The sequence below is a fragment of the Pseudorasbora parva genome, chromosome 1 (assembly GCF_024679245.1).
Source record: "Pseudorasbora parva isolate DD20220531a chromosome 1, ASM2467924v1, whole genome shotgun sequence".
Taxonomy (NCBI): domain Eukaryota; kingdom Metazoa; phylum Chordata; class Actinopteri; order Cypriniformes; family Gobionidae; genus Pseudorasbora; species Pseudorasbora parva.
Window position 1 is genome coordinate 26,872,782 of NC_090172.1, and position 27,558 is coordinate 26,900,339.

The 27,558-nt window shown below is 36.1% G+C and overlaps 5 protein-coding genes across 9 annotated transcripts; 3 read left to right on the top strand and 2 right to left on the bottom strand.

Moving 5' to 3' along the window:
- Positions 1-355: 355 nt before the first annotated feature.
- Positions 356-1,348, top strand: hypk (huntingtin interacting protein K). The gene is made up of 4 exons (XM_067437440.1): positions 356-557; positions 847-902; positions 1,011-1,062; positions 1,151-1,348. Exons 1-4 carry the CDS (start codon positions 396-398, stop codon positions 1,244-1,246), a joined length of 366 nt encoding a protein of 121 aa, XP_067293541.1. The 5' UTR covers positions 356-395; the 3' UTR covers positions 1,247-1,348.
- Positions 1,349-1,431: 83 nt separating this feature from the next.
- mfap1 (microfibril associated protein 1) lies at positions 1,432-5,969 on the bottom strand. Its single transcript, XM_067437436.1, has 8 exons — positions 5,753-5,969; positions 5,134-5,350; positions 4,865-4,997; positions 4,592-4,779; positions 3,280-3,549; positions 3,032-3,191; positions 2,859-2,948; positions 1,432-1,876 (listed from the first exon to the last, which is right to left on the bottom strand). The coding sequence occupies exons 1-8, from the start codon at positions 5,832-5,834 to the stop codon at positions 1,697-1,699; spliced, it is 1,320 nt and encodes a 439-aa protein (XP_067293537.1). The 5' UTR covers positions 5,835-5,969; the 3' UTR covers positions 1,432-1,696.
- Positions 5,970-6,480: 511 nt separating this feature from the next.
- On the bottom strand, positions 6,481-10,589 carry hddc3 (HD domain containing 3). Of its 3 annotated transcripts, none has more exons than XM_067437439.1 (5): positions 10,515-10,589; positions 10,294-10,419; positions 10,155-10,210; positions 9,734-9,974; positions 6,481-6,940 (listed from the first exon to the last, which is right to left on the bottom strand). In XM_067437439.1, the coding sequence occupies exons 2-5, from the start codon at positions 10,406-10,408 to the stop codon at positions 6,810-6,812; spliced, it is 543 nt and encodes a 180-aa protein (XP_067293540.1). In that variant the 5' UTR covers positions 10,409-10,419; positions 10,515-10,589; the 3' UTR covers positions 6,481-6,809. The 3 variants fall into 3 exon arrangements, with proteins under 3 accessions (XP_067293540.1, XP_067293539.1, XP_067293538.1); XM_067437438.1 differs by having other exon boundaries at positions 6,482-6,940; positions 10,294-10,413; XM_067437437.1 differs by having other exon boundaries at positions 6,482-6,940; positions 10,294-10,563.
- Positions 10,590-11,387: 798 nt separating this feature from the next.
- On the top strand, positions 11,388-19,248 carry vps33b (VPS33B late endosome and lysosome associated). Of its 2 annotated transcripts, none has more exons than XM_067449744.1 (24): positions 11,388-11,516; positions 11,754-11,875; positions 11,952-12,032; positions 12,179-12,240; positions 12,348-12,397; positions 12,495-12,562; positions 12,646-12,691; positions 12,772-12,866; positions 13,514-13,618; positions 13,716-13,806; positions 13,915-13,992; positions 14,117-14,190; positions 14,280-14,366; positions 14,502-14,592; positions 15,901-15,975; positions 16,081-16,145; positions 16,249-16,303; positions 16,396-16,442; positions 16,566-16,698; positions 16,800-16,873; positions 16,968-17,069; positions 17,172-17,247; positions 17,381-17,503; positions 17,694-19,248. In XM_067449744.1, exons 2-24 carry the CDS (start codon positions 11,780-11,782, stop codon positions 17,771-17,773), a joined length of 1,854 nt encoding a protein of 617 aa, XP_067305845.1. In that variant the 5' UTR covers positions 11,388-11,516; positions 11,754-11,779; the 3' UTR covers positions 17,774-19,248. The 2 variants fall into 2 exon arrangements, with proteins under 2 accessions (XP_067305845.1, XP_067305851.1); XM_067449750.1 differs by lacking the exon at positions 11,388-11,516 and adding an exon at positions 11,531-11,655.
- A 564-nt stretch (positions 19,249-19,812) lies between these two features.
- Positions 19,813-27,331, top strand: prc1b (protein regulator of cytokinesis 1b). Of its 2 annotated transcripts, none has more exons than XM_067449762.1 (14): positions 19,813-19,938; positions 20,547-20,679; positions 20,753-20,875; positions 21,932-22,165; positions 22,272-22,442; positions 22,529-22,678; positions 22,812-22,959; positions 23,055-23,191; positions 23,262-23,357; positions 23,972-24,118; positions 24,301-24,411; positions 25,633-25,740; positions 25,873-26,052; positions 26,828-27,331. In XM_067449762.1, the coding sequence occupies exons 1-14, from the start codon at positions 19,928-19,930 to the stop codon at positions 26,897-26,899; spliced, it is 1,821 nt and encodes a 606-aa protein (XP_067305863.1). In that variant the 5' UTR covers positions 19,813-19,927; the 3' UTR covers positions 26,900-27,331. The 2 variants fall into 2 exon arrangements, with proteins under 2 accessions (XP_067305863.1, XP_067305869.1); XM_067449768.1 differs by having other exon boundaries at positions 25,876-26,052; positions 26,828-27,330.
- The last annotated feature ends 227 nt before the right edge of the window (positions 27,332-27,558 follow it).

Below are 27,558 nucleotides of genomic sequence, written 5' to 3' on the forward strand. Positions count from 1 at the left end.
GGTCTGATGTCTGAAGGAGGAATTTGACATTCATTAACCTCCTGATTAAGAGCGGTGACATTATATAACTTATGTAGATAGATGTGTTTTTAGTATATTAATGCTGTCACATTACAAGTCTGCTTTAAAGGTAAAATTAAATGAATTGCTAATTGCAACATTGAAATAATGTAAAGCCTGTAGAAATACTATAAATCGTTAATATAAATAATTTGGAATCTCTTTTTTTAAACGCACATTTAATTTATTTATTACAACTTTTATGTAATTTTGGTACGTAAACTATTTTTTTTTTTTTTTTACAGTCACATACACACGTGACTGTGTTACATTAATATCCGTCCTGGTGTATTCATCACTGTTTTGCGTTCCGGCTGCGTGTAGTAGAAGCAAACATGGCGGCTGAGGGAGATGTGGATTTGGATCTGGAGGCTGATGAGAACTGTACGGGAAAACCAACAGAAAAGCCCCGAAAACATGATAGTGGAGCTGCTGATCTGGAAAGAGTTACAGACTATGCGGAGGAAAAAGAAATATCCAGCTCGAATTTGGAAACGGTGAGTAATAGTAAATAGAAGTATCAGAAACGAATGACTATAGCCTGGCTAGCTGAGTAACCATGTGCGGCAGGAGTGGACAGTAGATTTACGTATTAACAAAGTATTACTATGGTGCATCCTCTGTAATCACAAATTATGATTACCAAGTGAGCACTGAAGAGAGAAGTGAGATACAAACATTAATGTTTCGATTACGTCGCTAGCAACTTTAAGAGGAGATGCTCAATAATCTTTAGAATTAATGACCGATGTTATACATTTCATGCGTATTTGATGTGTTTTAAAGGCCATGTCCGTGATTGGAGACCGAAGATCCAGAGAGCAAAAGGCGAAACAGGAGAGGTGGGAAATTGTGATTCCTCATCACGTTTTAACAATACAACATTTTAGTTCTAGTGGTTAATAAATGAAAGTCATTCATTACAACACTCCTTTCTATCACTTCCATAGAGAAAAAGAACTGGCCAAAGTAACAATAAAGAAAGAAGATGTGGAGCTTATTGTAAGTTAACAGAAGTGTTTTATGCAAGATGCATGAACCCGTTTACTGTAACATGGAAATAGTAAGCATGATAATGTCATCCTGACAGATGGGAGAGATGGAGATTCCCCGAGCAGTGGCGGAGCGCAGTCTGAGAGAACATATGGGAAATGTGGTGGAGGCATTGATTGCACTGACCAACTGAGTGGATGTGCGCTTTGAGATGTATGGACACATTGGACTGCTCACGATGAACCCTTTTTCACACTGTATTTAGTCTCTAATAAAAAAGTTTTTTTTAACAGTCTTTAACAGTACAGCTCACCTCTTTTCATTTCTTAGAAGCTTCAGCCTTCTTTAGGGTAATGCATTCCAGATGAACTAATGAGATCGGTGTCATAGTAATTTATTACCATAAAACAAAAAGTACATTTTCTCCATTGAGTTTTTTCCATTAGAAATAATGAAATTAAAGCGTCAGAATCCTGTACACATGAAACATTACCTAGATGTACACAATCTAAATGCAATAAAGATTTGATGGATATGAGGTTTCTCCAACACTAGCATGAAAAACAAGGGTGATATGGGGCAGGGGAAGATTAAAAGTGTCCTTGTTTGAGCTGAATTTGCTCTTCTAGCATAAATAACAGGATTATGTCTTCCTCTTATGCACTGTCGGCCGATCGAACACATCTCTCACGCCCCCTGCCTTCTGTTTGAAGAACTTGCTGTTCTGAGCGCTCTCCTGAGCCCAGGCAGAATCAAATGAAGTGGTGTCCTGATCCACCAGATGTGTGTATTTTGTGCGGCCAGAACGTCCAAAGTTTTTGACCTACAAAATTACATTTAATAATCAGTTATATTAGTATAAACATGGATGCTATAAAGACTACAAGTCATGGGCCCAAAATGTGACATTAAAGTAGATTTGCTAGAAGGTACTAGTATCATCCCAAATGAATTATTCTGCTTCAACCACCTCTTTCTTACAGCTGACCACTAATTTGTGGATTGGATTCAAATATCTGGATTAAGTTGCCTGAGATTACCTGTGTTCCTTGAATGCATATGCATAGATACTCAAAACGTCAATCAGCGATTGGCTGGGGTAAATACAGCAACGTAATGACATACAAAAACACCTGACAAAGAACTAGATTTTCTGAACCTTTATAAGGAAACAACTAAAATGACAAAAGTTATAATAATTAAATTAAATGTGCGTTTAAAAAAAAGAGATTACAAATCATTTATATTAACGATTTATAGTATTTCTACAGGCTTTACATTATTTCAATGTTGCAATTAGCAATTCATTTAATTTTACCTTTAAAGCAGACTCGTAATGTGACAGCATTATTTTGTACAAAAAACACATCTATCTACATAAGTTATATAATGTCACCACCACTGATCTATATAAATATTATTTTCAAATAAAATGTTTATGCCCTATAGTTCAATAAGGAACTCTTGTAATAAAGTAGCAGTGGTTGGGACTGATTGTTAAGTATCAACTGTTGCTATAAAAGTAAGTCCAGGATGAGCGTTGAAGAACCAAATAATTCAAGATCATGCCAAATCATTAACAATAAAATTCAACTAACGCAAGTTAGCGTAGTACCTAAAAACGGACTCCAGATCTCAAAATATGACATTTGATTGGCAATGGTAATGTCTAAAATCAGATAGAGATTTAAGTAACTTTGGAAAACAAACACCCAAAATAAACTGATCTGAAGAATAAGATATACAGCTACATAATAAAATTTATTAATAAACCAGTATGATGGATTCAAATACATGGCACTGACCTGCATGACTTTGGGTAAGATTGTTTTGTTGAAATGATCCTCAAGAGTTGGAGCACTAAAGTCTCTCCTGAAGACATCTTGCTCTTGATCCTGCAGGAAAGATGAAATGCGTATCAGACAAAAACAACAATTTATGGTAATCTGATAATGATGACCTGCTCATCATCACTCACCATGAAGAAAGCTCCTCTGTGATAATACTTCTGCAGAAACTTGTATTTGCCCTTTGTTGCTTTGTTGGTGACAACTTTTCCATTTGTGCGCAGTTCTGCTCTGCGCTCTTCCTCGGTAAGACTGTGAAACCTCTCGATTTCAGCTTTCTCTTTCTCCAATCTGTAATTTAAAGAAATGCCATGTCAGATTTTTAATGTCTAAAATAAGGTAGAGTAAAACAAGTTGTTTGAAAATGATGAGTACTCACGCTTCTCTGGATTCTCTGTCCCTCTTAATACGCTTCAGTTCTCTCACTTTCCAGGCCTCATACTCCTCCTCCTCGTTTTCTCCATCTGTGTCCAGAGCATCAAGAGCAGCCAGCGTACGTTTGTTCTCCTCATACTCTTTCTTGGCCTCTTCCTCAACAATCTTCAGTGTATAGCGTCGCCTTTCTTCAGCCTGTTTTTTGGCTTCGACTTCCAGTTCTTTCTGTTTCTGCTCCTCTGCTTCTCGTTCTGCGACTGTCACCCTGTCCTTCCTGAAACAACACATTGATGAGAAATTTAGCAGTGTTTTTTAAATACTATTATAGTTTTGCTTAATATTTTATATTAGGCTTTTATTATATTTTCCTCTATCAAGGGTCAGCGGTCAACTGTCCAGCCTTATATTAATCCATGGGCGTAGATTACGCGGGGGACGTGTCCCCCTCACTTTTAATAAAATGTATTTTCGTCCCCTGCACTTTTACTGGGTCTCACCATTCCTAGTCGACCCGCTCCGTTGAGATGGCTTGAAAAACACACATAAAGCATAATATTGTTGCAATCGTCTAATTGTCTTTGTCACGTTTCATTACTCATAACAATTGTTTTCCTTCAGCTGCAGCTCCAGCGTGACAGGGTATTACTTCTACAAATCCGCTTTTGGACTTTCTGGGAGAGCGCCCTCCTCATATTTAGATGCGAATAAAATGACAGGTCATGCATAGATTAAGTTTTGTCTCTGATTTTAAATTTTAATGATGAGCAGGACAGATTCTAAAACAGTTTCTTTCGGACTCGTTCAATACTGAGAACAGACGAGCCGATCACATTCACACAACACTCTTTTCGACTGGAGTATTTTTCCGGCTACAACGGAGTTCCTACGGGACTTCAGCGCGAGACACAGCTAGCCGGCTAAAACAGGTGAATTTAAACAATGGCTAAGTGGCTAAACGCATCTCGTTGTCATGTAAGGGACCTGTTCATGTTGGACAGTCATTTTAATTGCCTTATGTGACTGTTAAGAGGCACAAAGACACCCTTTACGTTTATGCCCCCAAAGCTGCCGTTTTAGCTGAGTGGGGGATCTGGGCATTAACTGCAATAACTCTGTGTTACGTGATCATTCCCAGAAGGAAACTCAAGACTGCAATCGAGGCATTTCAGGGAGTTCAGAAACAGTGCTTACTAATATAGAGAATTTAGAGGACTTTGTGTGTAACAGCAACATTACACACTAAAGAAAAGTTGAATATGTAAAAAAAGAATAATATATCCTCTTTAAGATAGATTTATTTATATTAAGAAACTCACTTGCGAATGAACACCGGTTTCAACCGAGGCTCAGCTTCATCCTCACTGTCTGTGTATTCCTCATATTCCGACTCTGATTCAGACTCTTCACCGGACTTCCCCTCCTCCTCAACCTCCATGATCTCCATATCCTCGTTCTTCCTCTCTTGTGCACGTTGACGCATCATTGCTCTCCTCCTCTCAATTTCCTATACAGAAGAGGACCACTTATTTGTAAACTCATTCAATGCATATACAAGTCCTTTTTCTAAATATTTTGATCAAATGGCTCACTTCATCGTCAACTTCCTCCTCCTCTTCATCTTCGCTGCTCTCCTCTCGCTCAGGGTGCCAGGTTCCTTCATCCGAGTCCTCACTGCTTTGAGCAATCAGTTCTGGCTCTGCGATCTGCCTGTGTCTAGCAAGCCTGTGGAAGACATAACAGTGCATTTCACATTTACACCAACAGATCCCCAGTACAAGAATTATATATATATATATATATATATATATATATATATATATATATATATAATGGCATTGCACAGGTGGATAAGCTATACCTTTCTTCAACATCTTCAGAGACTCGATTCAAGAGACGTCGAAGACGAGGATCAGATTTTTCCTCCTCTTCAACTTCCATCTCTGGTTCAGCCTCTTTCCCCTTCTTAACGAACTGGAAATCCTCCTCCTCTTCATCTGAGGACTCCATTGGGGCATAATCTGGACGCTTACCTGACACATACCGCTTCACCTTTACCTTCTCCATAGAAAGTTCACCTGAAATAAAAAAACAAAAAAAAACAATGATAATATTATCATAAGCCATGTAAAGTTTTTAAAAGATGGCAAAATGTTAATTGCTTTTCGCTTCATGTCATCGACATGAGTAACATTTATTGACATATATATTTATTGAGATATACATACATACATATATTATATATATATATATATATATATATATATATATATATATATATATATATATATATATATATATATATATATATATACATAACGTTACATACATACAGATTAAGGGCAAAGATCCAAATCAGTCTAATTACTTGGGTTTTATTATGTTTGAGACAAAGATTTCCAATTGTTTCCATTATAATGATTTTCGTACATGACATGCTAATAATCAAAGCTAACTGTTTCTCCGACAAATAACGTTACCTTTTTCATTGCGGATGGGCACAGCTCCTGCTGTCGACTGAATCGGCGGCTGCTTCGAATTTAATGCGTTTGGTCCTGACATTTTGGACAGTTTACACGGGTCCCTGCACACTAAAAAGATACACAGTCGGTGAAAGTGTGCGTAAAAATCCTGTTTACAATCCTTTATCCACTAACATGGACGTCCCGGAAATATTACGCCAACGGGTAACTGCCGCACATAAAATTCCCTCCCGGAAACACTAACCTTTTTAGTAGTTCCTACCTTTAATTGCTCTTTTAATATTCAACACATTTATTGTTTTTCTCATGTCCTTTTTTATGATGACAAACTATCAGCTGTATAGTAGAAATCAGATATAACTTGAAGCAATGAATTTTTAAAATATGTATATTTTTTATACATATAAACTTTTATTTACTCATTAATAAACCATTACTATGGAAACCAGTTATATTTTATTTATAGTTGTCATTATAGTTGTCAACATCTTCCGTGTTAGAAGCTTTTAGGATTATCTGGTTATTTTATTATAATTTTAAATTTAACAACTGTTGTTTATTCCAAAGGTACCTAGGGTCTATTGTACAGTTTTATTGTAGAAACAATAACTGTAACTATGCTATATAGCAGTAACTGTATGAAAACTAAACTGTTTACTAAAAAAGTAGTATATTTTATTATTCATATTGATCAATTTATGAAAGAATACACAACATTTATCACATTTAACACAACTTTAATTGAACTTCATATCTGTGCATGTATTGTGCGCTTAATATGAATGTTACGATTATTAAATAACAAAATTATTTAAAAAAAAAGAACAAAAAAGAAAAATCAAATTCAGTCATCCTATCCTGATGTAGTTCCCAATCAGTATGACTTTATTACGTGGTACAGAAAAGGAAATGTCATTCTTCCTTACATTTCCCCTTATGTTTCACAGAAGAATATCATACAGGTTTGGAGCAACATCAGCGCAGGTGAATGATAACAGGGTTATAATTTTTGCTGTACTGTCCCTTTAGGAGAACATTCCAGTGACTTGAGACATCAGAATGCCACTCCTCTCTCCAAAAACAGCTGCAGCAGTCTCTCCTCAAGTGCTGCATTGGTGCCACGAAGCCCTTTTGCCACCTGAGATGCCCATACAAAGTATTCTTGAACCCTTTCTGCCGTCCAACCTGTCAGCATAGACACAAGACAGCATTCTTACACAAACGGCAACATTACAGATTGTAAATATTCATACTCACACAAATCTCCTGGGCCCATGTTCTTAAAGCTTCTAAGAATCCCCTCAGAAAGCTCATAATTTATCTTAAAAACTTCTACGTAGGAGTCTTAGCTTTAGAGTGATTCACTGAGAGCAACTCTGAGTGAGGACAATACGTTTATCTTAGTGAGGAGGCAGGGCTGACCCCGTTGCTATGTAGATTCTATATATATCTACACTTTGAAATTACAGACGTTTTACCGTTATCTCTCGCTCTCTCTAATAATATATATATTTAATTTTATTTGAGTTAGGGTTTATATATATATATATATATATATATATATATATATATATATATATATATATATATATATATATATATATATATATATATATAAAAATCAACCAATCACATGGCAGTTGCTTCAATGCATTTAGTGGTGTTGTCCTGGTCAAGAATAGACTGATGTGGTCATACTCAATTCTAATTCCCCCCCCCCAACATGACATAGACATGTTTTCTATGTCCACGGGTTGAAGCGACTGTTATGTGATATATAGACCCATGAGTGCCAATTTTAGCAGGCAACCGTGCCAAAATAACACACATTTTACCCCCCAAACACCATTTTTTTCCGGAGAACCCGCCGAGAAGCTATTGTTTAGGGCTAGTAGTTGGCGGGTTTTGTTGTAAAAACTTGGCAACCCTGTCTGCACGCGCTGGAATACATGATCTTTGCTGGTGTTGTAAAAAACTAAAAAATTTTTTAATGATACACAGAGTACTTACCCAACATGATCATCATCTTTGAGAGAAATTGTGAAGGTGAATGCATATACAAACAAGCTCTCCGTTTAAGATTTGAACAAATATAATCCAAGCCCCTTTGATGACGTGCATGATCACATTACTGTTTATCATCTGTCCATCATCTTCTAAAGCCCGCCCTGATGATTTCATTGGTCCGAACAGTTTTTGTTCGCAGATAATTACTCCTCTATGGAGCAAGGCCAGACCGAACTGCCCGACCAAAACATTTTTTGGGCGGGGCTAAGTTCGGCTGGCATCCAGGCTAGGTCAAGACAATCTCCTGAACTCCAAACTGAATGTCAGAATGGGAAAGAAAGGTGATTTAATCAATTTTGAGTGTGGCATGGTTGTTGGTGCCAGACAGGCCGGTCTGAGTATTTAACAATCTGCTCAGTTACTGGGATTTTCATGTACAACCATTTCTAGGGTTCACAAAGAAAAGGGAAATACATCCAGTATGCGGCAGTCCTGTGGGCGAAAATACCTTGTTGATGCTAGAGGTCAGAGGAGAATGGGCCAACTGATTCAAGCTGATAGAAGAGCAACTTTGACTGAAATAACCACTTGTTACAACGGAGGTATGCAGCAAAGCATTTGTGAAGCCACAACACACACAACCTTGAGGCAGATTGGCTATAACAGCAGAAGACCCCACCAGGTACCACTCATCTCCACTACAGATAGGAAAAAGAGGCTACAATTTGCACAAGCTCACCAAAATTGGACAGTTGAAGACTGGAAAAATGTTGCTTGGTCTCGATTTCTGTTGAGACATTCAGATAGTATTGAGAATTTGGTGTAAACCGAATGAGAACATGGATCTATCATGCCTTGTTACCACTGTGCAGGCTGGTGGTGGTGGTGTAATGGTGTGGGGGATGTTTTTTTGGCACACTTTAGGCCCCTTTAGTGCCAAATGAGCATTGATTAAATGTCACGGCCTACCCGAGCATTGTTTCTGACCATGTTCATCCCTTTATGACCACCATGTACCCATCCTCTGATGGCTACTTCCAGCAGGATAATGCACCATGTCACAAAGCTTGAATCATTTCAAATTGGTTTCCTAAACATGACAATGATTTCACTGTACTAAAATGGCCCTCACAGTCACCAGATCTCAACCCAATAGAGCATCTTTGGGATGTGGTGGAACAGGAGATTCGTGCCCTGGATGTTCATCCCACAAATCTCCATCAACTGCAAGAAGCTAACTTATCAATATGGGCCAACATTTTTAAAGAATGCTTTCAGCTCCTTGTTGAAGCAATGCCACTTAGAATTAAGGCACTTCTGAAGGCGAAAAGGGGGTCTAACAATGTATTAGTATGGTGTTACTAATAATCCTTTAGGTGAGCATATATATATTTTTATTTTATTTTATTTTATTTACTATGCTGGTAATGTTGTACTTAATATATTTGATAGGAAATTAACAGCAACACAAGGTTCTGAAATTTCTGTAATTATGTGATAACTTTGCTTATAGAAGGTTGTGACAGACCCAAATCATCACTGCTGCAGACAAATTTTTCCAGTTACCAAATATTTTAATTTATTAATTATTTCCATTTCTGAAGCTATGGCATTTCGGGTATGTGTCGGAGATGTTAGCGTGTTTCTAATTGGTCACAAACATGATTCCTGCACAACCTAATATGTTGCATCTTATTAACTCACTCGTGCATTGTGTGCAACAGATTTCTTCTCTCTTTTCAAGTTTCATCCATTTTCTCCATACTCCTAACAATTTTGGGCCTTAAGACCTCTTTTAAGGGTTAAGATGCTTTCTGAATGACTTTTTTCTTTACTAGGATTTTTTCTTAAATTTTAAGAGGAAATGCCCACCTGTCTAAGAATTTGCTTAGAATTTTGTCACTAGGAGCTACACTTTGCATTAAGATTGTTCATGAATACGGATCCTGAGCAGCCATTTCAATATCTCACCCGTGGGAGTGCAACGATTGAGGTCCCGTAAATTATACAACTTGTCAGCTAGTTTAACTAGCTTGGCTTGATGGCTACGATGCGGTGCATGCTCCACTTGCAGGCGTTTTCTTTCCTCTTTTGGCAGCGACTTGTCATCCGTCACCTCCTGGACAATTCTTGCCACTGTTGGTCCAAACAAAGACTCCAGCTCAGCAAAAGTTGTGTCAGTGTCCTCTACTGTGTCATGAAGCAATGCTGCCTGTATCACAAGTGCACAGCTCAAATCACATAAATGCATTTGCGAAACTCAATTAGCCTTTGTAATAAATCATTGCATGGCTCATGAAAGATAACTTGAGTTATTAATTGATAAATTACATTATTTATAGATTAAGCACAACTGTACTATAAATCACTCACAAGCATATATCTGACTTACTTGTAAAACTTCTATATCTGTGATTCCACCCTCATGACTTAAAATCCTTGCCACCCCTGTAAAGATAAGAAGAACAGCTTAGTTTAATGGACTTATTCGGATTTCATATGATTTGTAGTGAAGTACTGTAGTGTAGTACCTATAGGGTGATTGATATATGGCGTGGCATCAGGATCCTTACGGCGCTGATTACGATGTTTCTCAGCCGCGAAGTTGATCGTTTCCAGCATCACTGCAGTCGACGATGAATTCATAGTTAACGTTACTGTGAAAAAGAATAAGAGAGTGCACAGTCTGAAACGTGTCTATAAATAGATTGGACAGAATATACAGGTAACATATATGTAAATTAAGACCAACAATGTCTATGATGTTAGTGTTTTGAATACTGGTGTATTGTGTCCGCAAGTCTAAGATGTCCGTACTGAAACAAGCGTCGGGGACTATGGTCGGGGATATTCGATTCGTGAAAGAGTTGTTCGATTGAGTCGGATCTTTTCAATGAATCAGTTCACCTGTGTAAAACAGATTCTTGGATCATCATTCAAGTTTGATTATTTGTTTGTGTACCAAAGAGTTGTCAGGTTGATCAAAATATAAGTTTTTTTAATAGCCATTTGCAGAAACTGAAAATACAGTTTTATTAAAGGGTTAGTTCACCCAAAAATGAAATTTATGTCATTGACTCATTTAATGTCATTCCACACATGCAGTGTGCCTGATACGCTGTCGGACTAAATATAAAATATCTTAAACTGTGTTCTGAAGATGAACGGAGGTCTTACGGGCGTGGAACGACATTAATGACGCATGCAACACATTTTTAGTCAAGTGATGGATTAGTATTTTTTATTGTAAAAACAACTAATGAAATTACAACAAATTTACTAAGATACTAATCGAAAAGCGTAGTTATTTTTTTTTTAAATTATGTTTTTATTTTAAAGTTTTAACACGTAATGACACTGCATGGTGGCAATCAAGGGTCTATGGCACAAAACTAGGATAAGGGATTAAGCCGTGATATCTTGGTGATCTTGTCATCTGTATGCAAAATTTAGAACACGGCTGTGGTGTAAACGTACCCAAGGCACAGACACACACCAAGAACGATAACGATAACGAAAGATACTATATTAGCGGATAACTTGTTGAGCCAGGATCAACAAAATATCCCGGCTTAATTCCGTATCCTAGTTTTGTGCATAGGCCCCTTTGTGGCCGTTGCAATGAAGACCACGGGATGAGCAAATGACTCACTGAATTGGGTTTGCTGTTCGAAAGAATCGATTCGCGGAAATGAATTGGACTTTCACTAAGCGTCATCAGATAGAAAACCACTTCCGGAAAAAGGTGGACGAGGTATTATACGAATTCAGCCTTTTGTGTACATGCTAATTAAACGAATTTGGATAACTGCATTAATTATTGTGGCTAATGTGGGATGTGGGGCTGGACGTTCCGACAGTTTGAGCTGCTGGATGAAAACCAGCTGCAAAATGTATTTAGCAGATGCACTGCCGAGTGATATTTGTCATTCTGCACATGCAGCCACCACATATCTGAGTGACATTAATGTTATCCAGCAATGTTTTCCAGGTTTAACCAGCCGTGGATAGTTCCATATGGCACAGACAGAGAGGAGAGATGCCCCTGAGTTGCCTGATTTCTCTCTGCTCAAAAGACTGGCCAGAGACCAGCTCATCTTCCTGCTGGAACAGGTGACATGTCCACCCACCGTTTCTTTACATGCAAAGCAGTACTTTTCATTTTATAATTCTATTGTATGTTTTGCAGTTGCCAGGGAAGAAGGATTTATTTATTGATGCAGATTTAATGAGCCCTCTTGATCGAATAGCAAATGTCACAATCTTGAAGGTATTATGTAAGAATTTTTGGGTGAACGTTTTGGCACTGTCTTTCTAAACGATTAGCAGTTTATACCTTCTTGAAATATTATTGATATACAAATGTAGTCAGACCCTAATAACTCTAACAAGTCTATGCTTGATTTCGCCTTTTAGCAACATGAAGTCGACAAGTTGTACAAAGTTGAGCTCAAGCCAATTGTCAGCACTTCAGACCAGTAAGTACCTTCAGTAAAGTCCTTCAGTTCTTAAAAAATAAAAACAAGTTTTGGTTATATACATTAATTTTTCTCTAAAATATACATATTCATTTTTTTTTTGTAAGGCTGTGCTTCCTGATACGCCCTCGAATACAAACTGTGAAATGGATTTCAGGTTAGCACTGTTTGCTGTTACATATTGATATATAATCTAGGTGGAAAAAAAGCTGGAGGAAGTATAGTTTGATAGTTTGGTTTAAATATGTTTACAGAGTTAGTAAATTCAGATAAGACGTCTGGAAGATTAAGAAGATATAAGATCATATTTACTCCACAAAAGGTAATTAGTGATCATAATTTTGTTAAAATATGCAAATATTATATTTTGTTGTCTGATTGTAATGTTGTCATGAAACTTTACAGTTTTATGCATGCGAGACAGTTTTGGAAGAGCAGGGAGTCTATGGAGGTGGGTTAAATGTTTTTAATAGTTCTAAACTTGTTGATGCATCTCCTTATACAGACATTAACTATGACGTTCTTTCTCAGATGTTACTACAGATGAGTGGAATTTCTACATTCTTCCTCTGGATGATGATATCCTGAGTTTAGAGCTGCCTGAATTCTTCAGAGATAACTTTCTGGTAATACTGTTATGGATGCTATGTAACATATCATTAGAGCTAAGAAATGCTTTCGATTTGTAATATTTGCTTAGTTTTAGTGCGATTTTTACCTGTTTTGAGATTTCTAGTAGGCATTACAAGTATTCCTGATAGTAGCTTAAAATTATTCTTGAAGGAATATTATTGATATACGTCACTACCATTAGAATGTTTTGGGTCAGTCAGATTATTTTTATTTTTGTCTTTTTAAAATATTAATTTAAAGTAACTATTTTCTAGTTTAATATATTAAAAATGTAAATTTTTTAAAAATTTCAGCATTATTACTCCAGTCTTCATTGTCACGTGATCCTACAGAAATCATTCTAATATGCTGATTTGTTGCTCAAGAAACTTTTATTATTAATTATTTTAGTGCTGTGCGGATTCTTTATAGAAAACTCTAGGAATAGAAAATGAAGGAATAGGAGAGTATACATTTGAAATCGATCTTGTAATCATATTTTGTAACATTTTAAATGTCTTCACTGTCACTTGAAATTATTTTAATATTCTGTGTCCTAGCTGAATAAATGTACTAATTTCTTTTATAAATAATAATAATTAACCTAAATGTTGAACCAGCAGTGTAATTTTTGATGAGTGATAATTATGTGATTTGTCAGGAGGGAGACCAGCGTTGGGTGACCACTGGAGGAAGTGCCCTTCATCTTTTACAGTCAGTCTATGGTTCCTTCACAAAGATTTATGGGATTGGTAGATGTGCCAAGGTGAGGATTTGCGACAAAACCCTCAACTTCATAAATTAAGAGATTTTGTTGGATGAAAATCAAGGCAGTCTTTCATGTCATATGTTTCTTTATGTAGATGGTGTATGAATCCTGGAGGGAACTGATGGAGGAGGGGGAACAGAGAACAAGGCAACCTGAATTTGCAAAAGTCTTTCTTATTGACAGAGGTCAGTTATTTAAAATAAAAATACATACAAACTCTTTTGATGTACTCGTACAGTTTTTGGAAACTGAGCTTGCATCATTTTATAGCCTGGTCTCTGTTTTTGTTTTAGATGTGGATTTTGTTACTCCTCTCTGCTCTCAAGTTGTTTATGAGGGATTAGTAGATGACATTTTCAGAATAAAATGTGGTAAGTAACCATTGTTTTTATTGCAGGGACGGTCCTGTGTTGTTGCTCAAAACATGTTTAATGAAAAAAAAGCTGACATCTTCAAGTTCATCTTTTGTCACGTCAATTTTGATTTTGTTACTAGGCAGTGTGGAGTTTGGGCCTGATGTCACTTCCTCTGACAAGAGTATCAAAGTGATGCTTAACTCTCAAGATAAAGTAAGAATGACATAGAATGATTAAACTGACAGTGGTTAGAAACAGCTGTTTTAAAGAAAAAACTGATCATGTTTGTTTTAATTAATCAGGTGTTCAATGAAATAAGGAATGAGCATTTCTCTAATGTGTTTGGCTTTTTAAGTCAGAAGGCCAAAAATCTTCAGACAGCATATGATGTAAGTGTCTACTGCAGATGGCATGTATTTCAAAGCACAATAGTGTACATTTTTACATTGTACAAAGACATCGGGATACCTTTTAGCATATTCTCAGTGTGACAATTATCAAAAATGTGTGTGAATTGGTAACAGAAACGGCGTGGGATGGACATCCAGCAGATGAAGGCGTTCGTTGCAGATGAACTGAAAGGCCTGAAACAGGAACATCGCCTTCTCAGTCTTCGTAAGTTTTGTACACACTACTGCTCAAAGGTTTAGGTGAGATAGAAATTAATACTAATTTCAGCGAGGATGCATTAAATTGTTTATAATTTTCTGAATAAAATATGTGACAAAACATTGGCAAAAATGCATGACTGTTTTTAACATTGATAATAATAATAAGAAATGTTTTTTAAAGAGCAAATCAGCCCATTAGAATGTCTTCTGCCCTCGGTTGAGTGTGTGGCTACTCAGCCTATGCAGCGAGCTAAACACGCAGTAAGAAAAGGTGTGGCACCCAAGGGGGTAATCTTCCACTCGGAAAGCGTTCTACCCATAGGGGCGGCCATTGCTAACCAAGCCATCACCTGCTGTTAGCATCCCATTGACTCCCATTCATTTTTGAGTCACTTTGACAGTGAATAACTTTACATCAGAGGCGTTTAAAGACTCAATTTGTCCATTATTTATTTCTAAAGAAACACGACAATGCATAAAAGGCTCCGTTACCTTGTATCTTACACTATCGTCCCGTTGAAGCTGTTTTGTAAAAATAGGCTAACGATTGCGTCACAACCAACACGACTCTGTCGCACAGTTGAGAAATTACCGTATAGACCTGAGGAAACGCTCAGAAGCAATCTTTAACTGTCTATGAGGCAGTCGGGGGGACGTGGAAACATAAAGTCTGATAAAGTCAAAGGAGAAGAATGGGGAGAAGCCGATAGTGAGCCAAAAGCAACGGGAGAAAATATTTAAACAACTTGATTCATATTTCACTTTCCACAACTACTAGAAGACCTACAGCTGTCAGACAGAAGACTCACGTCACATCTACGTCGTCAAGCTCAGTCTGAGCCTGCGCGGTTCGCTCAGCCATCAGGAAGTGAGTGCCTCTGACTGGCCTCATTTTCAGCCGTTGAAGTCAATGGGATCGCTCTGTCCATTTCTTTTACTGTCTATGGTGGCACCCCTTCTCTATTTTCTCACAATGTGTGTAGAACCCCGCAAAAACACTAAAGGAGATACTGACCCCTAGTGGGAAAATAAAGAAATGCACTATCGAACTAATACAATGCTATTGAACAAAGAGGTACAGAATAGAATGATTCCTGAAGATCACGTGACACTGAAGACTGACGTAATGATGCTGAAAATGAAGGTCATGTATTCCATCTCAGGAATAGATGATAATAAAATAGAAACAGTTTTTACTGCATTTTTATCAAAGTTTGCTCCGGCCTCATTATTAGAGCAAATCTTGTTAGTTAGTAGAGAAGAGTTTCTTAGTAATAAATAAAAGAAAATGCTTTCTGTGTTCTTCCACTAGATATTGGTGCAAGTGAATCCATGATGAAGAAGAAAACAAAGCAAGATTTCCAGGAATTGTTGAAGACTGAACACTGTAAGTTGTCTTGATAAATTTGAGATCATACTATAGGATTTCTACATGAAATCTACACCATGACACTGTAACCTCACCCATTTCTGCTCCTTTTTACAAATCCAGCTTTACTTGAAGGTTTCGAGATCCGTGAATGTATCACCTGCATTGAAGAACATATCAACAGACAGGTATAAAAAATAAAGACTTATTATTTTTTAGAAGACACTGGTATAATCGCTCTACAATAATAAAGATGCTTGATTTAAAGAATGAGAAAACTCTGTCCATCAGGTCTCAATGATTGACAGTCTTAGACTCCTTTGCCTGTTGTCCATCACAGAGAATGGTGAGACTGATTTACTCTTGTATGCAAGTTCTATGGCTCAAGTTTTTTATTTAAACTATTTCTGTTAAATATTGCATTTAACTGTCCGACAGGCCTTCTGTCCAAAGATTATCGATCTCTTAAAGCTCAGTACCTTCAGGTATGTTATGGTTATTTACATAACCCTTCAAAAGTAAGTGTTTAAGTGAATCATCTGAAATTACTGAATATGTTTTTGTGAGATTGTTCTATTTGTTTTTACTATATGTTGTATTTTGTTCAGAGTTATGGTATAGAACACCTGCTGACGTTTTCAAACCTGAAGCAGCTGGGTCTACTGGAAGAACAGCAAGCTGGAGAAACACTGACAGTCATGGAGAGTAAAGTAGGGAAACTTGTCAATGACAGGACGGCAGGTGAGAATCTTGACAAGTGCAGTCTCCCTCACTCATATTTATTACACTGACTATGATGTGCACATACATGCACTGGGTAGTTACTTATGTTTTCTTTCCAGGGAAGCTGACAGATGCTTTCTCCTCACTGGCTAAGAAGAGCAATTTTCGAGCTCTGAGTAAAAAACTTGCTCTGGTTAGCAAATATGTACAGTTTTTTTAAAGACTAAAAATTACTACAAAAATAAATAAAAACGTGTATAAAATTATCATAATCATCCGATGTACAGGTACCAAAGTCTGGGGAGGAATATGATCTTCGTGTTCCTCGAGACATGGCATATATTTTTAGTGGCGCTTATATACCTCTGAGCTGCAAACTTATCGAACAGGTTAGCTTTCCAAAAAGCCTTTGACTGGTTAGCCATTACTTTTCTCTTTCTCTCGCTGAACAATATTTTACAGTATTTGCTTCTGGCCTTTGCTCCCCGCAGGTGTTGGAGAGAGATGGTTGGACAGGTCTGGAGGAGGTCACCCGCATGTTAAATGGACAGGAATTTGCTGTAACAGGTTTGAACATTTAATTTTGACTATGTTAATATAATGCAAGGTTTCTTATAAAATAATTTATAAGTAAATTATTTGACTTTTTTGATCCCATCAAGCCTCCCTTTCATCCCTCTTTTCCCTGTTTTTGTTTCAGGTGGCAGTAGTATTTCAGAAACCAGGAACAAAACTGACGCTCATAGGATCGTTCTAGTGATGTTCCTTGGTGGTTGCACCTTCTCTGAGATCTCTGCACTCCGGTTCCTTGGCAAGGAAAGAGGTGAAATATTCCAGAATGTATTTCTTTGTTTTATAGTTACTTATTAGTATTGTAAGTAATATTATATACAAGTTAATATATTAGCATGCTTCTAATATATAAGTATTAATATATTGTATATAAATACATATATTAATAAGTAAACAAACAAATTGGATATTTGATTAATATAGAATTGTCCATTTGAAAGGTTGCAGATTCATAGTGGTCACTACAGCCATCACAAACAGTGCGCGGCTTCTGGAATCATTACTGGATAACCACCCTTGAGTCTGTGACAACATTCCACAAGAGGACACTTTTTGACCAATCCTAGGACAGCAAAAAGGACAAAATGTGTACTTATCATCCTGGTCATCGATATATCTCATTTAACAAATGTAATGTTGGAGGGGATGACAACAAAATGTGTTCAATCTTAAAGGGATAGTTCACCCAAAAAGGAAAACTGTCATTTACTCACTATCATGTTGTGCCAAACCTGGATGACTTCCCTTTTCTACATAACGTAACGTAACGTAACGTAACGTAACGTAACGTAACGTAACCAAAATGCTTTAGTTGCCATTGATTTTCATTGTATGGACAATCAAACTGGGTAACACTTTAGAATGATGGTCTGTTATTAATAGATAACTATGCAGGAAGTAATGCAGGACTTATAAGTAGCACTACATTAACACTTCAGCTACTACTATTAACTAATATAGAAACAAGCTGAACTGATCAGTAAGTAACATCAAATTTAGGAGATAGTTCCTTATTAAGTAATCAATAATTAATGTCTGAGATTAGCCGCATTAATAACTATTAACTAACTGACCAATTATCACATTATTTTGTGTCTGACATGTAATTAATCATATTCTTTACTCTGAATACAGTCATTAAATGAATCACTAATTACTTGTGTTACCTAGTCATTATGCAGGAGCTACTAGTGATCTGGACCATTATTTTAAAGTGGAAATATGGTTTTTCACTTTAAAATAATGGTCGTAATCACCAGTAGTCATTGAAGAGTTATTGGGTACTTGAGTAATTAGTGATGCATTGTATTACTTTATTCAGAGTAACAAAGGACAATTTTTAAGACCTACTAGTAATCTAACAATGTTTTCCACTTTAACATAATGGTCCAGATCACTAGAAGTTTCTGCATATGACTAGGTAACACTAAAGTTATTGGTGATGCATTTTATGACCACATTGGGAATAAAAAAAAAGACTTTCTCACATCTCAGACATGTTAATGTAGTGCTTAGTAATTAATTAGTAATTCTTTATAATTTTTCCTTTTTACCTATTAGTGATGCCAGTCTCATTCAGTAACTATTAATTACCTAATAAGGATCTATCTTAGTCCTGAATTCAATATTACTTACTGATTAGTTTAGCTTGTTTCTATATTAGTTAATAGTAGTAGCTGAAGTGTTAATGTACAGCTACTTAGTCCTGCCTTACTTCCTGCATAGTTATCTATTAATAATGGACCATTATTCTAAAGTGTTACCTCAAACTGTTATTTTATGTGTCACAGAAAAAAGGCGAATAAGTGATGACAGAATTGACATTTTGAGTGAACTAATCTTTTAATTGTCCTGGCATCTTGATTTATGAATGGAGAAGTGGCAAAAATAGGATACAAATTTGCACTTTATAATTTTTTGTTTTTAAAACGTTGTTCATACTGTGGCAAGAACTGTAATAACTGATTTAGACTGAACAATAAACAGTTACTGGTGTCTGGTGAGTCTTTTATCTCCAGATAGTTGTTATTGAGTACATAGTGAAGTGACCCTGTTTTAAATCAAAGTGGAAACTTATTTTTTTCAAAAGGGCAAACATATGACTGGTGTAGGCAAAATGGTCAACAATGTAACTTTTTATCATAATATAATTAGCACACTTCTCATATATGGATAAGTTTTGTTGTGAGACAGATATGTAATAAATATTATGAATTATTTAACGTTACATCCAAACATGAAAAACAAAAACACAAAATGTCGGTGTATAATTAAACTGAAAACGAATATAGAAATGACATGAAAATAGTGCCTTATACGATATACAACATTTCGTATACGATAACGGAATAAATGGTAAATTGGACAACTGATTAACATTTTATATCGTGAGTTGCTAAAGAGTATTCATGGGGTGAAAAATCAGGAGTGGTCATTTGAAAATGTTCCTGAGGTGAGGTCATTGTGGAACAAGCCGTCTGTTTGATACATCTTCACGCATGCGCACATTGCACATCTCTGCTCTAACCAGCCAATCAGACGAGCGGCGCTATTTTGACGCATATTTTGAATCAGACAGGAACGGTTAAGCGTACGAGTGAGAGGACTGTCCAGTCTAATATTCCTTTATAAAATACAAATAAGCAAGCGAAAAGCCTTGCATTGGTGTTCTAGGATGAGGAAGAGGTGAGTATGTTTACTGATATCATACTCATTTTGTTATCATTTTGTTTATCTACGATTAAGAATACGGAAACAGAATTTGTATAACTTAATGTGATCAATATGAAGTTTGAGCAGAAGCTTGTTTTGAAGATGGCATTGGCATTGCAAACACTCGATCATCACATGATGATCATATTTGACTCATATTTGACTCCTGAGATTCACGCAGCAACTTTACAGCTTTTGTCACAGATAACGTTAGCAGGTGTTTTGAGCACATTTCACTTTAGCTCATATGGGTGGGTCTCTAGTCATTAGCAAACATTGTATATAACGTTAACTTACGTTAAAGCTCAATACAGCAAGAGCAGTAACAGTTAGTTCATGTTCATTAGAATAAATATATGACGATATATGAAAACGTTTTATAACATTTTGTAACCGCATTAATGCGCATAATGAAAGACTTGTGACCTATAAATATATAACGTATTAATAATGTAATAAATTCTAATAATGTTATTAATGAATGTCATCACTGGTGGATCACAGTAACGTTACATACTTGTCAATGAGTAGATGGATGTTTATCAACAATTCATTTTATGTTCCTTCTCTCCATAATTTAGTGAGGTGATTGCTGCTGAATCAGTGGCATGTCTGAATAAAGCTCTCTGCCATCTGAAGGACATCTGGGAGGAAATTGGCATCCCTGAGGATCAGCGGTTAGAAAGAACAAATGTGGTTAAGAATCATATCAAAGTGAGTGTTGAGTGTACTTGTCCAACATCCTATGAAATATGTTTCAGTGGTAAACTAACAAAACATACTTTAGGGTCTTCTGGACATGATGATTGCTGAGGAAGAGAGTCTGCGGAAACGTCTGATGACCAGTATTGATAAATGTCACCAAGAGTTGAGTAAATTGTGCTTGGAACTGCAGCTTCCCCCCTTTCAGGCAAGTATTTAATCTGAATACAATCTTTATATGAACCAATGTTAACCTCAAAGATCTCATGGCATTGCCTGACCAGATTCAGAAGTCTTGTGTTCATGTATTTCCTATTGAAAGGGGAAGTTTGAGGGACAAAACCTACTAGGTTATTTTAGGAGTAGCATATGACACTACCAGTAAAAAGTTATTATTATTTTTTTTAAAGAAAGTTTATACTGCTTAGCCTGACAAGCCAGACCCACATCAAGATGTTTGGTCTGGAAACTCACCATAGACAGGGCTCAATCCGAGGGGCGGGATAAACGATTGTCTTTCAAACTCCCTCTGCACGCGATAGGATAGCGCTACAACCAACCAGAGCAACAAAGGTGAAATAGAGCTTGTTGATAGATTAAACATTCGCAGGCAGATTAGATTTGCTGCCGCTAGGGAACGTCTAGATTTCTAGGCTACATCCTGCTGCATGTATTTGATCAAAAATACAGTAAAACAGTAAAATATGGTAAAATGCAATATCAATGTTCAAAACAGTTGTGGAAACAGTGATACATTTTTATGAATTCTTTGATGAATAGAAAATTCAAAAGAACAGTAATTATTTGAAATAGAAAATGAATTTCAATTTTAATTTTAATGCATCCCTGCTTAATAAAAGTATTAATTTCTTAAAAAACTAAATCCGACTTACCATGCTGATCATTCTTTCCACAAAAATATTAATTTAGATAATAATACATGTTTTTTCCAAATCAGAATATTGGAATGATTAATGATTAATTAATTGGATGATTAAGGATCATGTGACACTGAAGACATCAAAATTTAGCTTTGCCATAAAATCTTTAATTTTAATAATATTACTGTTTTTTTTTTTTATTTGATCAAATTAATGCTTACAAAGGCAATATTTATGATGCCAACCGAGTGCTAGTGTAGATGACTTCATAGCTAGACATGGACTGAAAGCCACAACAATTTTGATTTTCTAAGGTATCTACAGAACACAGAAACACAAATGTCTTTAACATTTTTTTTTCCTTTTCTTCCTAATTATTTTAGGAAAAGAAGAGTAGCACTATGCTCCAGCAGGAAAAAGACCTCCGGACCCATGTTGATGTGATGTTAAAAGAGAAAAATCAGAGAATGCAAGCACTCAAAGCCTTAAACGAGCAGGATCAGGACCTCTGTGACCTTCTCTGCTCACAGCCGTTTTCCATCTCTGCCAGTTCTGTTCCTTCTCTGGAACAACTGGAGAATTTCCGTCAACACATCTCCTGTCTCACTGCTGAGAAAGTATGACAATAAGTCCTTTTAAACACTAGACTTTTATAAATGTCTTAGTGATTTATGAAATTATTGTGTTCAGTTTGATGTACAGTTTTTTTTTTAATCTTTCAAGGAGCGGAGACATAATGAATTTGTCACTTTGAAGAAGAAGATAATACTTTGCATGGATGATCTGGATCAGTTGCCCGAGACTAGTTTTGAAAAGGATGTTGTATGTGAAGATGAGGAGAGTTTTTGCCTGTCTAAAGAAAACATTGATTCACTCAAAGTCCTTCTTCACCAGGTACAACACTGGCAAACACAGCTCAGTCTGGCAAACTATAAACTTAAGCATTAACAATTGTATAATCCATTATTTTTATATTTTAGTTGGAGAGCAGAAAGGCTGAGAATGAATGTGTCTGTGGCTCTTATCGGGAGAAGATCCAGGAACTGTGGGAAAGATTGCAGGTTCCACAAGAAGAGCGTGAAGCAGTTTCTGAACACATGACCCGGTCAAAGAAAAGGAATATGGAAGCTGTTAGTAACCTTTTGATTTCTGCTTTTCTTTTTCCTTACTTCAGTTATACAGTGCTGCATTAATTAAGGACTTTAAATAGCTAACCATTGTATTGAACTCAGAAGATAAAATTTGTATGTTCTCTGCTGTCAGTTACAAGCCGAGGTCAAACGTCTTGAAGAACTGAAGCTTAAAAATATGCAGAATGTTATCGAGGCCATTCGGAAGGAGATTGCGGTGTTCTGGGATAAGTGCTTTTATAGTGCTGACCAGCGGCAAGCTTTTGTGCCCTATTATGATGGTGAGTTGTAATTTTCTAAATTGCACTGTTGACTGTTCAAAATCTGCCTGTTTTTTCAAAAAATATAAAGATTTAAAGGTTGCCTTTTCTATCAGATGAGTTTAGTGAGGAACTCCTGAGCTTACATGATGCAGAAAATGTGCGACTAAAACAGTATTACGAGGATCATAAAGAACTCTTTGAAGGTGTTCACAGATGGGAGGAGAGCTGGACACTTTTCTTAGAGCTTGAAGTAAGTTAAACTGTCTGAAAATCTTAGTCAAATGTTTTGCATTAAACTAACACTGCACGTTATGTTATAGGAGAAAGCCAAAGATCCATCCAGATTCACCAACAGAGGAGGAAACCTTCTAAAGGAGGAGAAACAACGGGCTGATCTGGTCAAAGGTCTCCCCAAGGTAATTATGGCATGTATGTGTATAAATATATACTACCATTAAAAAGTTTGGAGTCAGTAAGTTATTTTTGTAAATAAATTAATTATTTTATTCAGCAAGGGTTTTTATACGTTTTATACGTTACAACAAGTAATTTATACGTTTTACATTGTTACAAAGACTTCTATTTCAATTAAATGCAGTTCTTTTAAACTTTCCTTTCATTAAATAATCATGAAAATATGTTTCGTAGTTTCCACAAAATATTAAGCAGAACAGTTGTTTTTAACATTGATAATAAGAAATGTTTCTTGAGCAGCAAATCATGATATTATAATGATTTCCTAAGGATCATGTGACACTGAAGACTGGAGGAATGATGCTGAAAATTCAGCTTTGCCTTTACAGGAATACATTACATTTTAGGATATATTAAAACAAAAAACTGCTATTTTAAATTATAATTATATTTTATAATTTTATCCTGTTTTTGCTGTATTTTGATCAAATAAATCAAGCCTTGGGAAGCATAGCGGTCTTTCAAAATCATGGTTCTTTTTTTTGTGCAATATCCAAATCTTTGACCAGTAGTGTACATTTACATTATAAGCTTAGTAACAGTCTCTCATTTTTAGCTTGAGAAGAAACTGAAAGCTGAGATTGAACAGTGGGAACAAGAACAGAACCGAGAGTTCCTGGTGAATGGTCAGAAGTTCATGCAGTTTGTTACTGATCAGTGGGAGTCGTACCGGCATGAGAAGGAGCGGGAAAAGCAGGAGCGGGTATGTACTTCATATTACTGGGCATAAGAATGTACATGTAATCTAGAGTTGTGAATCGGCATCAACAAAAATCTACATTGTCCTTTGTATTAATAGATTGTATATTACTAGGGAATGACCAGTTGAAACCTATGAGAAGAGATTTAGTTGCAGATTTTAGTAATAAAAGAACTGTCTTGCAGCAACTAAAGAAAAGCAAGCAGACAGAGGAGGACATGGTCTATGGCACTGTGGTCCGGACACCGACTAAACGAAGATTTCTGGGTAGCACAACACCCTGCAAAGCTCGAAAGGCAAGTACAATGGGAAATTATTTCCTGATGAAAACAGCATATTTCAGTGAAACCTAGTTCACAGCCCACTTTACTTGTAATGTGTTTTTTCAGAGTGAAAAAAATATTGCAACAGAAAACATATACTGAAAAATGAGTGTTCATACTGACTTTAACTAAAACACATCACGTAACGCACTTTACATTTCAAACGAATGCTTGGCAGTATTAAAGGTGCCCTAGAATGAGTTAAAAAAATATTTTAAATTGTTCTCTGATATCTACAGAGAGGGCATGTGGCTTATTTAAGGGCAAAAATTGTCCAGATACAGTTTTACAGGTCCATTTACAACCCTATAAATTGTCCCTAGGATGTAATGCTCTGGTTTTGCCTTATTTGGAAGAGTCATGAATATTAATGTTAAGCTCGGCTCTGATTGGCTTATTTCAGCAGCTCACATAAGTTCAGTTGTTCAGTGAAGCGGCTTGTCCTGACAGAAGACCGACTGAATGACAATTTAAGCAGAACATATCAAATGGAGATTGATAAAATGCAGCCTACTTGTTTATTGGTGTTTCCAGATCATCTGCGTGTGTGCGAGAGAGAGCTCGTGTGCATATGGTTGCCAGATTGCATATGTCTAGGTGAAACACCAGATAGTATACGTGTTCTTTTCACAGAAAAGCTCTGATTGGGGGATTTTAAATGACTGAAATCTGGCAAATGCAAGCATGAACACTTTAACGCTTTTAACTGTCTGCGTTGAAATGGGCCAAGCAAACGAACGATTTTAAATTAAATTGTTGTGGTATCCTATTATAATAAACATCAACCATGACTGAAATTTTTTATCTGTGGTAAGGGTATGAAAAGTCCTCACATCCCCTGCACAGCCTGGAACATTTGTGTCCATGAGCTGCCATTTTTGCTATCCTCACATGATGCTTGTTTACCTAATGATTTGGCTGCACAGTTCCGGCTGAGATGAACATGTTCAGATATGCAAATGTTGGGGGCGTACATATTAATGATCCTCTTAATTGCGTCACAGTTGGCGTTATGTTGAGTATCACTTATTTCTCTGGGGTTTGGTTTTTATGCACAAGATTTACATAAGAAGTAGGAGGCAATGGTGTTTGAGACTGATGATATCCATGTACTGAACTCTATTATTTCACTATTTCACAAGGATACTTAAATTTTTCATTTAGGGCACCTTTAACTCTTTGACTTTTCCTCAGCTAAACGCTACCTCCAGTACTGGCACTTCTAACAGCACTATCCGATCTGTCTTTGGTGGTACCGTCTGTCATTCTCCTTTATCTCGCCCTCCGATATCTGCAAGCAAGGTCAGTGCATGTCAATAACAAAACTATTGCCCTCAAGCTTTTAATTAACTAATTTACACAATCATTTACTGATTATTGACTGTTTTAATATTATGTTTCCTCTTCCCTTAAGTTATGTGCCTTCTTTCAAAGCAGGGTAACGTGGTGAGGACACCAGGCCATGGCAAACCTCCTCATAAAGGTTTGCTAGAACGCAATAAGGAAAATATCTGTCATCTAACCGGTGGCGTGGCTGGGATGACGAAGGTACCAGCTAGTCCACAGCGTAACTTCAGCATTAACTCTGTTGCAAGCACCTATTCAGAATTTCAGGTAAACTCCTTATCTTCTTTATCAGTAATTCACAGTCTGGTCAAAGAGAGCAAGAGCTTGAACTTAAATGTGTTTTAAGGATATGAGTTGTATAAATGCCTATATAAATATTGGTGTTACTGGCATAATGTTACACTAATAAAAGAAAACCTTGTTTCTTAAGGAAGCTGTCAAGTCTGAATCCATATAATCAAGGTTTGTTTGAGATGTATTTCCAAACAGCCTAAATTTTGCAACTGCATGGTTTAAAACAATGCACCACTTAACAACATTTGTTTGGCTAACACTGTTCAAACGGTATTTTGTACTGTGTAAAACAATTAATGCCTCTTTCATAAAGTATGTAAGGGATAATGTGCAGTCAGATTATTGAAAAATAAACCCTGACTGGGTCATTAGGTCTCTGACAGAGTCTAGTAATTACCCTGAAGGGGTTTGTTTTGTAATAATGACTTGCTGACTTTACACTGTTCAATTAATATTTGCTAAATTGTATCTCATGTTGCATCTATACAATATTGTCAAATTGTGTTTAATATATTTACATTGCCTCTGACTTTTGTAATCGTTTTTATTTGCTGTGGCTTCATATACTAAATGGCCAATTCATTATTTTGTATTCTGAGATGTATCATAAGATGGCATTGTGTATTTGGTATTGTTTTCTAGGTTGTAGATATCACATGTATAAATTTTGAATAACTATTTTGCATATCAATGTTCAGAACATATGTACGAGTTAAAAATCTCTTAATTTGTCATTTTCTTGTCACAGCGAGACCTCTCCAAGTCATCTAAATCGAAACACGTACCTGAAATCCTGAACTCAACCATCATTCAACTTTAACTCAACTGCATGCAACACTTTGTGCTATTAGGACTGGGATCATTATATGATGGTTTGTGGGTTCTTGTTCTTTATAGCTATAGCTATGCATTTTATATGTAAATGAAGGTAATGTATATTTAAATGTTTCTGAGGGATTCTATGTATATGTTCAATTAACACTAGGACAAGCTTTACTTTTATTTGTACTTGTAATTTAACAAATGAATGTGCATTTTAATGTTACAAACTTGCAACTGGTCAGCTGTCTCAAACTAATTAAGACTTTAAAAAATGAAATACTAAAGCGTTTTTTCTCAGTATTAGCTACTTTTTCAAAATCACAGTTTTTATGCTTTTGAATGTTTTGCACAATGTAAAAAAATCTTTATTGCATTCTTTATATTATTGTACAATTCACTACATAAAAATGCACCTTTTGAACATTATGATTCTTGTCTTTATCTTAGTCAAACTTTTCCTTCTGTTCACAATATCTAAGGTTTTTGAGTTTCTGCTTTATTCCAATCAAGTTTATAGACTTAAGTTAGTATATAAGCAAATAAATGCACATCCAGTAGTTGTTCTTTAGCGATGTGTTATTAATTTGCATTAAGAACCCCTGCAAATTCAAATAATACATAATAATAATGGAGCCACTGTGTCCTTTTTCAAATATA